This window comes from Oxyura jamaicensis, chromosome 3 (assembly GCF_011077185.1).
Source record: "Oxyura jamaicensis isolate SHBP4307 breed ruddy duck chromosome 3, BPBGC_Ojam_1.0, whole genome shotgun sequence".
NCBI classification, from domain to species: domain Eukaryota; kingdom Metazoa; phylum Chordata; class Aves; order Anseriformes; family Anatidae; genus Oxyura; species Oxyura jamaicensis.
Window position 1 is genome coordinate 114,732,127 of NC_048895.1, and position 15,939 is coordinate 114,748,065.

Genomic DNA, 15,939 nt, shown 5'->3' on the forward strand with positions numbered 1-15,939 from the left:
CAAAAAGTGTAGGTTGTACTCACCCTGCCCTTGGTAACAGCCAGAACAGGTCCTGATTGCTGTGCAAGTGTTCATATCAAAGTTCCTGAACTCTGTGTTGGAGATGAATAGCTGGTATCTTCTGGGAGTTTTTAGTCCTGCAGACATACAGGTTCCATCCTGAAATGAAGAAACAAAGAGCACTGGGAAACAAATCAACACGTGAATCTCCAGGTCTAAGGAGTCCAGGATACAGCAGCTGGGAGACAAGGAGGTGACTGCACTTGATCCCCTGGTTCTGGAGTTATTTGAAGGACACTTATAACCTATTGCCTTGCAACTTGTGGCAAGTAACACATGTTTAATTCACTATTTACATTACGCAATAGTGTTCCTTTCAGTCCTGGCTACTATATACTAGGTAAAGTTAGACATCTGAAGGGAGATGGAACTGCACATTCCCTGTGAAGAAAAAAATCCACCTGGAAGGCACAGTGAGAAGATTCATTTACATCCCCTTTTACTTTACTTTGTCTTGTCCATCAGGCAGGAAATTTCCATGTTTCCTTTATAAAGCCAATTATCCTATTTTAGGTTCCAAGAAGAACCTGACAGTTGAGATTCAGAATACTTTTGCATGACTGGGGATGGGTGGGAAGAATTTAAGCTGGACATGTGAAAAGGAAGAGCAAAACACACAAACAATGAGAAATACAAAAATAAAGCTAGATTCACTGGTGATTGGAGTCCATGACAGAGAGGATAAGCGCATATCGCGGCCCATTTATCTTGGAGACAGGCTGGGAAGAAGGAAGTACTCTATGCCAGCGGGTAGCCTAGAGGATAAAGAGCTGGTAGGAACATGTGATGCTGTTTCTGAGGCCAATAAACAGTTTTGCAGAACAGATCCCAAAGGCTATAGCAGAATTTCAAGGGAGAAATCAGCCCTGTGTGAAAATTTGGAATGAAACGGATTTTTAGAAATAGTTTGTCACTTCAGAGGAGTGGTACTATCTTTAATCTCATTAAGAAGCAGCGTCTCCATCACCTCTCTTACTTTGAGGCCAAAACACCTGGTATGATGGTCCTGATCCTTGGGTCATCTTCATCCAAGTCACTGCTAAGTAGACATTCCTAGCTGCTGGTAATAACTCGTTCAGAACTCTATGCTTTTTCTAATGCTTACACTTGCCTATTCTTCCACCCCAGCCCCATTTCTATCATTTTTAATGATCACTAAGTAGAAGAAGGGTGTGGGATGGTAATTCCTCCCCTAGTGTGTGTCACCTGTCTCAGACCTTCTAGTTTTTCAGTAAGAGGTGGTTTTCCTCAAATGGCTCCACAGAGGCATTAAGTAGATTTATAAAGCAAGAGAGGGGCTGACTGAATATCTAGGAAGCTAAGTGAAGTTTTCCCCTGCCTTTTACAGGCCTTGGATCTGACTCTGCCACTAATGTATTAATTGATCAAAGCTCCAATTTTGATATGTCCTGATATTTCCGGAAAACAATCTTGGTTTAAAGCACCTCTTTGAAAAACTGGAAGGGCTAGCAGAGAGAAATATCCCATGTTCCCATTAAATTAATGTCACAAAGTTTTAATTGATATTAAAGAGACATCATTATTAAAGGGAGAATTACATAAATTAAGATGTAAATTATGACAAGGAGGCTCTTATCAAGAGATAATCAAAGATAATCACCCCCCTGGGGTGCAGCAAGAAACAAGGCACAGCTGAGTGCCTCTAAATCTCTTAACAAGTACAGCATCAGAGTCCTTCCATGTATCCTGCAAAGCAAAAACACGCATCCATTTGTGTCTGAGAGAAAGTCATTGTGTCATTGGGCCCCTGTAGGACAGGGAGGACAGGAGAGGCTTTCAGGGAGGCCCTGTAGGACAGGATACTTTCAATAGGTCCACTGCAGAGATTTCTTTCTGTAAGCTTCTGAGGAAAACTCATTTAAAACTCTTTTTCTGCTGGTCAGAGAGAAAATTAATTTTATGAATAGCAACAGAAATCCAAGCAGGGGAAATGGGACCTCAAAATTGAAAACAGGCATCTGTGGCCAGTTGTAACTAAAATTCGTTCATCATCTATGTTATTAATCAATGTTATTAATCGGTTAACAACCTCATAGCACCCAAAGGACTTTGTTCAGCTGCCTAAAGAAATAAGAGAAGATCGTATTTGTTGCATAAATAAAAATGTTACTTTTTGGTGACATTTTTCATTCTCAAGTAAATAAGCAGCACTATGTGTTCCAGGTGAACCAATGACGGTATGAGAGAATAGAGGAAACCAGATTGTTACCTAAAAAAGTAATCAAACTTATCATTACCCTCGTCATGCTCAGTTGTATGTGGTTAAATAATGCATGCATGTTACTGCAAAAGATTTATATGAATTATAAACAAGGAAGACCTTGTTTAAACAAAAATTGTGATTTCTCTTAAAAAAAATAGTTTCTGAGAAAAAGCATAGATAAGGGAAAAAAAAAATAATACTTATCTTACTACAATCCTCCAGCTCATAATTGAACCAAAGTATGATTTTGTTTTGACTTTTAAATGTCATTTTGTATTAAAAAATATGAATAAACATAATAATATAAAATCTTTCAATGTTTCAAAATTCAAATAGAAAAATCAAAGACCTTGTTTCAAGTTTGTTTAAAAAGTCTTTGAAACTTTCATACCAAGATGAAAAATTGGAAAAAAAAAAATAAAATGCTGATTTTTCCTGCATAATGCAAACTCCAGTTTCTCAACAGCTGATGTTTATTCAGCTCTGTACCATCAGCTGCTAATGAATGGAGTGCCTGAAAAATGATGCAGGATCCAGCTGATCAAATGCTATTTCTCTTCTGCCGCTGCCAGCAGAAGCAACAAAATCCCCGGTTCCAGCAGGCCCTGATGCTGCAAGTTTCTTTGCTTCATCACCAAATCAGTGTCCCTTGCAGGTGCTGCTGCTGCAGGCATCATTTTTCCAAGCAGCAGAAGACAGCTAGAGGATTAAGCGAATAGATCAGTGCCCAAAACTCCTCCTGAAGCTGTTTCTTTTTTCTCCCTACGTATAAATTTTTAAAAGCCAAACTTTACCTAAATTGCCACGGAGCATGGACGTTCAGGTTGCTTATTTGTTTCCTTAAATTTCTTTTTGAAGAGTTGTTGTGCAACTCAAGAGACACTAAGCTAGTTCCTGCAGTGCTTACCTTTTGCCCAATGTGTCCAATTAAAAAACTATTAGCTACAGATGTGTTTCCCAGGCTTTCAACGATGTCAATGCCGAAGTCTGTGCACGCATAAATCCAGAAACTCTGGAGTATGAGGTTGCTGCTCCTGAAAATCTATATAAAAACATAATAAAATAATAAAGCCAATAATTTTAAAAAGCTGTGGTTTATAACTGTGCTTTTCTTATAATACAATAGAGAATGTGAGAGTGCAAAACAACTGAATTCGTATTTATTATTTGAGAATCTCCCCTTAATTTCTTTTTTAGCTTTCAAATAATAATACAAAAAAAAAAAAATACATTCTGCAAATTGTTTTTCATGTTAAAATATAAAAGAACAGTATGAAGTAAAATCAGAAAATTGGTAACAAACAGGGTAAAAGTGCTCCAAATATCATGATTTTCATTACTCGAAAGAATAATAGTGTAACATTAATGTTTATAGAAAGATGCCTTGAAAATAACCAGAGGTATTGCTTGCAGTCACCTAACAGCTAGAAGAGTGTTCCTAGAGCAAGCTTAGGGAAAGCAAAATAAACTTGGTCATTAATGTATGCTGGGACAATAATGTACAAAGCAATTATAAGTTAGGTGGAGAAAATCACAGAAACAAAACTGCAAACAACCTATTGTTTTATTTCATTTCATACAAGTAACCTTTTCCAGAGACAATATGCCAGTTTAACACACTTAAAAATTGAACAGCTTCAAGGGAAGTGCCATAGGATGGGTTAGACTAGAAAAAATGCCTTACAGAGAAACACCTACAATCTCTTCAGTTCATCAAACAGGGGCTTAAAAGGGTCACAGACTCTGAGTACCAGTATGAAAAGAAAATGTCAGATATTTTGGGGGGTTGGGGGGTTACGTTTTTTGTTTTTTTTTTTAATCAGATCAAGTCAGAGCTACAATAGCTGAAAAGTGAAGCTAGACAAATTCAAACCAAAAAGTGCACATTTTTAACATGGATGGGAAAATTCCCATGTAAACCGTTAACCCTATGAAAGCAACAGATCCTTCACCGACTGCAATCTTTATGAATACCTAAGATCCACTGGGAGGATTGTTTTTTGTTTGTTTGTTTGTTTGTTTTTTGTCTGTATTATAGTGGCAGACATACATTAGGTGGTTAGAGAGACCACTTCAGCTATCAGTGATAGTAAAGTTGGTTCCATATAAGAAGAGCTCACACAAATTGTTTCTAGCTTCATCACCAAAACATGCAGCTGAGGGGCACGGAGAAACGGGTATAAGATGTTTTACAGCAATTGTGGTCTATTTGCAGTCTAGAAGTCATTATAGCTACAGTACACATCTAGAGATCAAATAACATTTCCTGAGCACCATGGAGGACAGTCAAGACAAATATACCTGGGCTCCACCTTGGCTGCTCCAAGCTGTGAAGCTGTTGAGCTGAACAGGGCCATTTGAGCTGTCTGGCAAATATTCTGGGTACACAAGCAATCCATTCCTGTGAAGCAAAGAAAGCAAAGGACACTGCTTCTTTACAGCGCATGTATTCATGGCCACATTTTCCTATTCATCAGCTGACATCTAAGATCTTATATCTATAACAGTTCTCTGCACAAGACTTTACCCTTTATTCAAAGACTAAAAGCTCAGGGATAGCAGTATTTATTTCAGGCATCTAATAATGTAGGAGAGCTTACTTGAAATTTATTTTCTTCTCAGGAGAAGGTGCATCAGGTGCAGCATGCAGTACCCCTGACAGGAGCTTGCTGCAGTGCACCTCCATCATATCCATGAGCTTTCAACCAGTGCTGGCTTCAGGTGAGTCCTAAATGAACCTAGATGGATTAGTCCCTTCTCAATCTTGGATTCAAACAACTTTGAGTACACTCTAAAACTATGTGCTCCTGAATGCAGTCCTTGGTTTGATCTTCTCAGAGATTTTAAATCCAGAGTATTAGCCAGATTCCCTAACACTACAAGCAACTCCATCCACTGATTTTTAGCACAATGCCATTTACCATGGTTTCTGTTTTAGGGAAGCACAGACAAAAGCTGTAGTGAACAGCTGTTGCTGGGTACTACAACAACTAGTGTTACATGTAATGTCAGGCATACATACAGCACTTTTCAGCCTGTTGGCCTGCAAAGTGCTTGTTCTCCATTTCAACCTACATTATAAGAGGCTAAACTCTTAACATTGATTATTCATGCTGCTATTCTGTAAAGCATCTGGAGGTAAGAAATGCCACTTCAGGTCATGTAAACCAGCGTCATATCTCTAATGTTGGCCTGTAACACATGTTAAAGGAGAAGTGTAAGAAAGAAATTGTGTATCTGTTCTCTTGCATACCATCCTCTTCTGCTCAAAATGTTTGGCATACTTAAAAATGAGCTTTAAATTCAACACATGAATACCTGCTTCAGTGCTTTGCTGTTAAATGGTTGACGAGGAAATGTGTTAAATGTGGTACTATAAGCTACATCAGGATCTTTTCAACAAGGGGACAAAGTTTCAAGACCCTGAAAAATAGCCCCAACCAAATCACTGTCCATCACTAACTCTGCTCTGCTGTTGAGAACTCTGCTCAACAAGAAAGAAAGCTCTTAAAAGGGTGCAAAATTGAAGAAAAAATCCTGAAAAGAGGGAAAAAGCCTTTTCTGCTCTCCACTTCTGTTATAATTAGCAGCACAGAAGGTAAGTCTTTTTATACAGAGGTCCCCAAATACCTTGTGCAGGAATGGGCGACGTTCTCACTGAAGGACAGGAGAGGCATTTTGGATGGTCCCTCAGGGGAGAGATGAAATAGATACCCGTACCCAGCAGCACACACGGTGTTACCCTGCAGAGAAACATACACAGTTGTGAAAATGATTACCACAGATTTCTGAAAATTAAAACAAGTTTCATGGAAAAAAAAAAAAAAAAAAAAAAAAAGGCAGGTTCTGGTACGTCTGGCTGACAGAAGCTGGTACCTTGTTTCTGTATCCATGCTCTCATCCTGTTCTTGCTCTGTCCTTGGGCCAGGCTCACAAAAACCTGCTCTCAAACCAGACAGCAAGGGCTGGCCTAGCAGTATGAACTCCCAACAGCAAAATGGTATTGATGGCAAACTATACTTTTTCCTGATTTACTTCTCAGTTTGCATGTTACTCATGTCTCCCCAAAATCAATACAGCAAAAAAGAAACAACATTGGCACTGAAAAAGTCAAGACAAAGCAAAGAAATACAAATTCATGCTACGTCAGTGCCTGAACAATTAAACTTACTCAGATCTGTGGTAAAACACTTGGGTTTGATTCTTTTTTTTTACAGGTTAAGTGACTAACCATGGGGAGATTAAGTCATTGCCAATTAGTATCTATTAATGATGAAATTCTGGAGTTGCTTTCTTTGCAAAGAAAAAAGAAGTGAACATAAGCCTAGCCTTATAATTAGGAGTTTGGTTCTTGCAGAGTCTGTAGCAAGTGAGTTGTGCAGGAGGTTGTACAGTGGGCTAGGAGATTTTCTTCTCCAGGGCAAAAACCTGCTCTTACCTGCTTATTTTGGACCGTAGCCAAACTGACTTGTTCATGGATGTTGTCTATACAGGGATGCTTTCATGTGCGCATCTGGGCATGATCCTCCTCAACTGCCTTAGATGTGTAAAATTTTGATGCTGAAGTCCAGGCTGCTAAACTTAGGCTCCCTTTCCAGGAAAAAAAGTAAGGTGTAGGCATGTCCAGAGGGCAATTCATCCTGTCTAGCCTTAGATAAGATTAATTGCTCTCTGGAGGTACCTAGTTCTCTAAAGGGAGTCTAAAATGAGCTTTCTTGCAGCTATAAGAAGAGCTGGCTAAGATCGGGACTCACACCCAGCAACTACCATTGCTGGGTCACCGGACAGTGTTAAAAACTAATGGCTTTTTGGTCCCTGATGGTCCAAATCAAAGCTGAACCTGGTGACCCAGAGGTGAAAGCCTCCATATTCCAATTACTTTCTCCTGACCCTTCCAAGTGTGTTCCCTGCAGTCGTGATCTCTGACATCTGTCAAGCAACAAAGAGATATCAATAACCAAAGCACTGCTCTCTCCATCCCTTGGTAAAGCTGCTGCTTTTTTCCAAAAGTGCAGCCAGAGAACCTTTTCCTTTAACAAAATGCTTCTGCAGTCCTGTCACATTATTTCCAGGATCTTTTACTTGTGACTCCAATCATGCATTCTGCAGATGATTCATAAGGAAAAACTGCATATTTATTCAGCCAGCTAGTGGCTGGAGGGCAGGGGTTTTAGGCAAGGAGGGAATTTTGTGTGGAAATCAATTCTTTGTGGAAGTCAGTATATTATGAATGTCCGTGCAACCAAAATTCCAGAGAGAAATTACCTCCTCGAGCATGCCAAATACCCGGAGGTATGCATCGCAAGTCAGTAAAATAAGTGGCTGACGTTTAAAGTGTCTCCTATCTGTACAACCCTGCAAATGTAAATATTTCATGAATTTCTTTTAAATGATTGGGGCTCAGAATGTTGACCTTATGGATGACATTAAAGCTCTGGAGAGTATGTCCAGCCCTGTTCCCCCAATTTCAGAGCCCGGTAGGATGCAAGGAGTATCCCCAGTGGGCTCACTTCAACATGTACACAATTTGCAAAAGGTTTTAGAAAAGATCTCAGCAGGAATGAAATGGTGGGAAACAATCAATGCCAAACAGATGCAGCCTCACCTCTTTGGCATTGTGGAGAATGGCTGGGTTGGGTGGTGCTGGGGAACAAAATCACTTATCAACAGCACAACCATCAGTCACTCCTCTGACATGGAAGCATGGGTTGATCTCCGCCCTGCTCATTCTTGTTAAGCTGTTGCCCAGTCTTCAACATCATTGCAAGAAAGGGAAGAGACCCTGCCGGCTGAATTTCTTAAAACCTACTTTGTATGTTGTTATGTGCGAGCACTGCACGCTGGTGCTGGGATTTAAGGGCATTGAATGTTTATGAATAGGAAGTTACTACAAAAAAAAAAAAAGCCAGTATGGGCCCAGTATGGGCCTAAGAAAACTGAGAGTTGTTGATTTTTCTGGTGTTTTTGTTGTGGTTGTTTTATTTGGTTGTTGTTGTGTTTTTTTTTGCCTGCACACAAGAACAGAACCAGGGACACATGGCATTCACTTCAGTGACAAAACAACCAGTAGGAAAGAGAGGAATCTTCTGTTCCACTTGCTGATACCAGACAAGAAACCAGCCTGCTAATGAAATTGTCTTATGTCACTTAACTAGGGCTTCCATACTTTATTTTTAAAAAATTGCTAACTTTGTCATAACCATTTTGCACTTATACTGTATAAAATTTTTATCTAACAGCTTGATTCTCAAATGCATTTAAGAGCTTAAGCCAAATGGAAACCTGTGGGAATTGGGTCTCTGAATGTCTTTGTAGGCTCAGGTTTGAGTGACTGCTGTGTCCCAATTTCAACACCGTTTAGGAGACCACTGATTTTCAAGGAAATTTAAGCTCTTCAGTCACCGATACAAATTTAGGCTCCCAAGTAAATTGAGCAGATATGAAAATCTTGTTGCAGGACTCAGTGTGAAAAGCTTAACCCATCAAGTACAGAAGCTGTAACACAGTCTGGACCTAGAGCTCTCTGTCTACCTTAGCTGTAATCTTTGCTTTAAAGATTGAAGCCTGTAAATTTAAAACCAGTGACTGAAAGATGAAAATCTGGAGACAACAAACAAACAAGCAGCCAATTAACCAAATAAATAAAAATCCTAACACTGAAATCTAGAGGGCAAATTTCTATTCTATGTCATGGCTTGGAAGCCAGGCAGTGGAAAGATGAATCTTGCCCATTGTTACTCTTTGAACCTGCCTGTTCAGTTAAGATTATAACTACCTAAAAAGCAATATGCAGTAGTTAGTGAGTTGTTTTACTAGATAAATGGTGCCTAGCTGTGTAACACTATGGTCCTCGTGCTGGAACAGCATCCCTTGATTTAGTGATTATTATCATACTAAGAAAAAGCCCACAGGACACAGGGGGTTTGATTGGAAAAAGATGTAGCCTTTTCTCTTAATATCCACGTCCTTCCATGTCTTCTACTGAACACGATACTTATTGGAGAACAGTAAGTACTCCTAATAACAATTTTTAGCTGGGTAACTTCTTTATATTTTCCTTAGAGCCAACTCTCTCGCTGCTGCAGTGCCTCAGATAGCCCACTCTGAGAAACTGCCGACACTGAGGTATATCAGCAACCCTTCAAGGGCCATCTGCTATTCTGCCTTGAGTAAGACAGCTTTGGAGAGCAGGCTTAACCCTGATGTTTGGCAGCACAGCCACAGACGCAGCTTTGGGAATATCTACGAAGACACATGAACTGAGAGAGCTCTGCAAATGTTCTGAAAACCCACCACAGTCGGTTTGCACGTACCCATAGAGATAATTGCAGCAACCCTTTGCAAAAGCTGAGCCACCGGCAGTCCAGCAGACAGCTCCAGGGTAAGTCAGTGCAAGATAGTACAAAACTGTGTTTAATGGAGCTGAAATTCATGTGATTCTGCCTCGTTGTTGTATTTTTAACCATATTTGATAGTCTTAAAAATGATAAATACACCCTTGAGGGAAGTGCAGGAAAGTCCTCTCCTTCTTCCTAAGTACTATTGGTTTCAGACTACCATAGGAAATGTGTTATTCTCTTTTTCACCTTCAAATTTAGGTGCAATTCTTTCCTCCTGAAACAGAAGCCCAGGGGGCAATTGGGTCTTCACAGACACTTAGTAATTGCTTTGGTTTATGTGGGTTAGCAATAGAACAGGTCAGAATTATTTTTTTTAATGAAAATGTGCATTTGTCACAACTGAAACTGTGGTAAGAAAGGTCAGTTACAATGAAATTCCAGGCTTAAAATAATTGAGAAGGAAAAGTGGTTTGAAATCACTGAAAGACGTGTGGGTTTTTTGTCTGTTTGTTTGTTTTCATGAAACACTTAAAAGTGACTTTCCTGAGATGTAAATGACTTAAATAAGAACAAAAATGAAGTAAAAGAAAGCATCTCAGAATTAGCAAACAAACAGATGTTCACTGAACTCAACTTTTTGATGGCAGGGTTGTTAGTCATTAAGCTTTTTAATTTTCCAATTTTTTTTCACTATTTAGAACAGTGAAACTTGCTTGCTTTTAAAATCAATGTCATTTTCATGGGAAGGGGAAAGCATTCTCCTTCTCACCCTGGAATGCAAATCTGAGACTGCATTAGCTCTTATTATAAATCCAGATGGACGTACATTTGATATTGCTTAAATTTATTGTGTTTATCATCAGTCCATTAAAATTGAGATTTTCAAATAAATTTAGAATGACAGAAGGAGAAAAAAATCTAGTGAAGCTGAGCCTAAACTTTCATTTTCCATTTTGTCTAGTCATCACTGAGTAATTACTAAAGAAAAAAAAAATACAAGTATCCCAGGAAGAAGAATCTCACTGCAATATTGTACTGCATTCAAGTGCAGCACAATTTTCATATAAATTTGCCAATGAATATTATCTATTTTGTAATGTGCACATTTTTTTTATCCCATCACAAGCACAGTGTCTGACAGATCAGCCAAGAAGTAAATGTTGTGTATGTGATCTCCCAGGTAAAGCTCCTTATCTTTCTGATATCTTTGAATAGAAAAGAAATGTTATGTTTTATGCCTGAACTTCTTACCTCAATGTGGTTGGCAGGAGCCCTGATATAGATCCCTGCTGGTGACAGAGTCTCAATGTTGGATAAACCCTCTGTTCCAGAAAGGCCAATCACTAGGTTGTTTCTGATTCTGTTCCCCTTTTCCCGTCCTTCTCCTTAAAAATAATCAAACAAATAAATAATAATTATTAATAATAAAAAAGCAAGATAGGAATAGGGAAAAATATACCTGGACACACTCTATTGCACACATCACAGAACTTTCTTGTTTTTGCAGTGCCTGCTTCCCTGGTATGGTGCACCTGGGAATTAGATTTGTGTGACTGCTCTTCGGTAAGTCACTGTCTGAAAAGCACTTAGAAAAATCTGTGTTTAACAGAGATGGCTGTGACATGGTCAAAGACTGCCATGGCTGATCACAGCAATGCATAGCATGGGAAGGGGAAGGCTGTGTGCTTCAGAAAGGTCAGAAGGCCACAACCAAGATAGAATAGAATTGTTCAGTTGGAAGGGATCTTCAAAGATCATCTAATCCAACTGTTAACATTGGTGTGAACTGTATCAATGGTTTGTATCAACGATCTGACCAAGATTAGACCAACATTGTAAGTATGACAAAAAATAGTTTCAGCCACAAAGAGCCTACACTCTAATTAAACAAATACAGTCAGGCAATACAATACATATTCTGCAAAGGGGCAACAGAGACCACAATTCCACAATTCAATATGCAGAAAACCCTCTATGAAGTGTTATATATGAAAATAACTGCAGACATACTTCATCCCAAGTTTATGGAGAAATAAATAAAGGGACTATTATAAGTCACTTGTTACATCTGGGAGGAAAAAATAAATAAATAAATAAATAAATAAATAAATAAATAAATAAATAAATAAATGAGTTTTTAAGTGATTCCACTTATGGGTACCCAGGCAAAATTGCATCTCCTGTGTCTCCATACACTGCCTCACTTATATATAAGAAAAAATCTAAAACTGTCACAACCCTGCACAAAAGTGGAGGTTCCCCATCCCTAAATGTGAAACATAAGAGAAATAAAAATTAATCAGTCAATTGATCACACAACTCAGAGTCAAGGGATGCTCCAGAACAGTATTGAATTAGGGAGAAAAAGATATATATATATCCTTTTACACTATACCATGAAGAAATGTGCCACCCAGTGACAAATAGTGGACAGACTATGTGGACAGACTATGCCTGTCCAGTACTACCTGTCCAGTACTATACCTGCTCCAGTACTACCACAGATCCCTTCCCTAGTCATTGCTTCCCTAAATGTAAACCACAGCAAAACATATGAGCTCTTGTTTTGGAGAGGAGAGTAATTACTTTTAGCTTTCCTCCCAGTCTTTTGAGCCTTTCTCCATTTTTGGAATAATATCCATTTAGGAAATATTTTCTTTCCAGGATATATTTACTACAAATAATGCCACTACCAGAGCATAAGCAGGGTCCTAAAGCAGTCCTTGTGACAGCCATATAGGTTTGTGAGGTAGCAAAAAAGGTCTTGGCTTCCAAGCTGAGACCTGGTATGTCAATTAATTCTAAGCCCAGAGCGAATTTTTATGACTGTCTTGCAAAACCCCTGAAAATACGGGTTTTAGATGAAATCACTGAGGGATTCTGGAGCTGCAAACAGCCAGCTATAATAAATATTCCTTCACAGGCAACAAAATGATATATAAATTCATTCATCAGACCCTCTGGAGCTGCTGACAGTGAAGCCATTAAAGACATCTTGGGGTAAGGTGTATTCAGGCTGAAACTTCAAAGGAAATGTTCACCTCAGCTCAGACTCCTTTAAGCCAGAAGCATGTCCTAGCACAAGTGAGCCCAGGTGTCCCAGCAGGATGGAGATCTTGTTCTGCTTCCCATAGCCACGAGGACTCTGTGTCTCACCTTTAGCAAGTCATCACATCTCTCTGGGCCAGCTCTCTTCATCTGCAAGATGTGGACAGTTGCTCTTCTTTTATTAGTCTCCTCTGTTTAAATCATAATCTATCACATCCTATTATGTTTATATACAGAACCTAGCATAGGGACTCTCTGTGTGAGTGGAACTGAAGGGTGTTTTTTTTTTTTTTATCTCTGTTTATCTTAAAATTGGTCATTTTTTATCCTATCTCTGATGGAGACAAAAATCAAGCTTTATCTTTAGGTATTCAGGCAACATGAGATCCCAGCAGAAGATGCTGCAAGTCAATCTCCTGATGGTTAGTTAGGAGAAATATTTTGTTGTTTAACAGTTTTGTTGCTCCGAGCTCCAATTTATTTAAGAGCTAAATCCTCTGCTTAACTTTTAACATATGCTTTCACTCCATTATCTTCAATGTCAAATGACTGAAGTTAAAGGTAAGTATGCTCTTAAATGCCTCACTGAACTGGGGTCTTAAATATTGCATAATGGTGCTCTTCTACAGAGAGATAAATCAATTCCTTAAAAACAAATATCCTTCCAGTTGTACACCATGGGGAAAAAAAGAAAAAAAAAAAAAAGAGAAAAAAAAAAAAAAGATCCAAGTGAAGACTGACCTGAAGAAAGAGTATATGTATGGCCAAACAGAAATAACTGCTAGGAGTTGCATGAGGAATATTGAGAGTTTTATTCCAGATTCACTTATACCAGGAAATTTAGAAGATGTGATTAAAGTCATCAGGGTGCAGTTAAGGATCCTGTTCTCCAAAGACATTTTCATGCAAATGATCATCAGCACATGTTGCTGTTACATGTAGGATAGATATTTTCCTGTTTCACTTACCCAGTAGAAGCCCATGGCCTGAAATGTTATAGAAGACATTGTTGTCCACACTAAGGTTTGAGATCCCAGCCAGATGGAGTCCTTGGCCAAAGGAGTCCAAAACACAGCAGCTACGTATGTAAGAGTCTGGAAAGAAAAGAATACTGTGAGCAAAAAGCACATTGCATTTTGAAGGTTGGGAGAATTTTATATTAGTTCCTCATCCTTTGATGCTGTGCAATTAATCCTTTTCACTGCCATAAGACTGACCAGTTGTAGCTGCCCACCCTTGCTCATCTTTGCAGGTCTTTGCCAACAGGCAGGCATTGCTGAGATGGCCACAGTAGAGAATAGGGGCCCTGAGCAGAGAAATGGGTTATTTGAGGCATCCATTATTATGAGGGAGGAGGAGATCCAAGGGAAAGGATACAGCAGTATCCTATGAGTGAGCTATGTTATGAGCTCAGGAAATTGGGTGATTGAATTGACTGAATTGGGCCTGAAGGAAAGAAGGAACATCTCAGAAGGGCAGCAAGTACAGAGCAGGTATCTCATACACCTTGTCTAGCCAGGCATGGTGACCTGCCCACTGTACTCCACGATCATCTCCAAGGCTGCCTTTGGCCACCGGGAAGCCTAGATCCTCACACGGTAATGAATCTGGCATAGGGAAGACAAAGTTGTGGGCTAACTGAAAGGGAAGGTCCAATCTAGAACCCTTAAAACCTTTGAGCTGACCTAACTTGCTCCCAACACCACCAGTCTTCAGACACCTCATTGCCACTTCCACAGAGATTAATTTTGTGCTAACCAAAGAACCAGTCAAAACGACTAAGTATGTTCCTTAACTTTCAGGTCATATAATTACATTTTGGCTTATGCTACTGAACATCCCTGAGACATCTCTGGGCTCCATTATAGTATATTAGGGCTTTCAATTCCAGAGCTAGAAGTGGCACACCAAATAGAGAAAAGGAGACTGATGGGAGGCCTCATGGCGGCCTGCAGCTCCCTCACGAGGGGAGCAGAGGGGCAGGCGCTGAGCTCTGCTCTCTGGGGACAGTGACAGGACCCGAGGGAACGGCATGGAGCTGGGACAGGGGAGGGTCAGGCTGGGTGTGAGGGAAAGGTTCTGCACCCAGAGGTGGTCGGGCACTGGGACAGGCTCCCCAGGACAGCGGTCACGGCACCAAGCTGCTGGAGTTCAAGAAGCATTTCAACAGTGCTCTCAGACATAGGATCTGGTTTTGGGTCATGTTGTGCAGACCCATCTTTGGGCAGGAAAAGGTGGATAATGTGAGATCATTTGGGCCCGTCTCCAGAGCAGCTGTCTCACCTGCCATCCGTGCATTGCCAGCAACTGTCAGGGCGCTGCGGTGCTTCCCAAACGTTTGGCCCATGTGGCGGAATTGGACCCCCTCCACCCGCAGCCAACTTGCCTCTCCCTGAAAAGCCTCCACAATGACGATGGCCCCCAGGTCCCGGGACCCCAGCTGCCTCTCACTTCGCTTGTACAGACAGCTGGAACCACCTGGAATACAACCCAGTAGGAGCTATCAGCATTACATCTCTGCAGTGACCATGGGACGTGCCTTCAAGCCACATCATGAGACTCACCACACTCACTCAGTGAACTCCTGTCTCCAGCAGCAACCTTAAACACATGTCCAAAAACAAGCATGTTTGATACTCCTCCTGAGTACTTTCACAGTTTCTTCCCTTAGAGTGTGGACTTTTTAGATATATATATATATATTTTATTAAAACCAGCAGGAAGCTGTGGCAGTTATATGCTTTGGAAAGTTCCTTGTGTTCAATTTTAAATAGGCCTATGCACAGGGATGATGTATTTGACATTGATTTACCTTGGGTGAGGTTCTTGAAAAGAGGATTGGGCATGGCTATACTGAACTAAGCTGAAATGAGAACATTTTGAAATTTCTTTAAAATCCTCTCCTGACTGTCCCTGCATATGGGTGAGGAAACATTACTTCCCACAGTCTGAAGACAAGGAGAGGCTGGGGAATGAATCAACATCAAATGTGTCCTTTCACAGGTCTGCGCTTAGGATATTTTGGTACAAGGTGATTCAGACTTGAATATATAACTTGGGTCTGCTTACAGTTAGTAATACTCATTTTTCTTTTAAACAAAGTAAATTAACCACACACACACAAAAATAAATAAATAAATAAATAAATTAAAATCACTTCCTCCTCATCTTCTCGTGACTCCTCTGAGAAATCCTCCTAAACATTAATGCAAATAAAAACCTCAAACAGCTCAAACAGTTAGCACATTTCAGAGACTATATTTATGA

The 15,939-nt window shown here is 39.9% G+C and overlaps 1 protein-coding gene across 9 annotated transcripts in view; it reads right to left on the minus strand.

Moving 5' to 3' along the window:
* The window catches only part of PKHD1 (PKHD1 ciliary IPT domain containing fibrocystin/polyductin), a 253,587-nt gene that overhangs the window by 123,813 nt on the left and 113,835 nt on the right, over positions 1–15,939 (minus strand). For all 9 annotated transcript variants that reach the window (XR_004749563.1, XM_035322238.1, XM_035322239.1 and 6 more), the window contains 7 exons: positions 14,956–15,150; positions 13,641–13,766; positions 10,876–11,009; positions 5,915–6,027; positions 4,586–4,685; positions 3,192–3,326; positions 24–159 (listed from right to left, as the gene is read on the minus strand). Coding sequence is in view for 8 of the 9 variants with exons in the window: in XM_035322238.1 (XP_035178129.1) it covers positions 24–159; positions 3,192–3,326; positions 4,586–4,685; positions 5,915–6,027; positions 10,876–11,009; positions 13,641–13,766; positions 14,956–15,150 (939 nt within the window). In the remaining variant the exon portion in view is untranslated. The remainder of the gene's footprint in view (positions 1–23; positions 160–3,191; positions 3,327–4,585; positions 4,686–5,914; positions 6,028–10,875; positions 11,010–13,640; positions 13,767–14,955; positions 15,151–15,939) is intronic.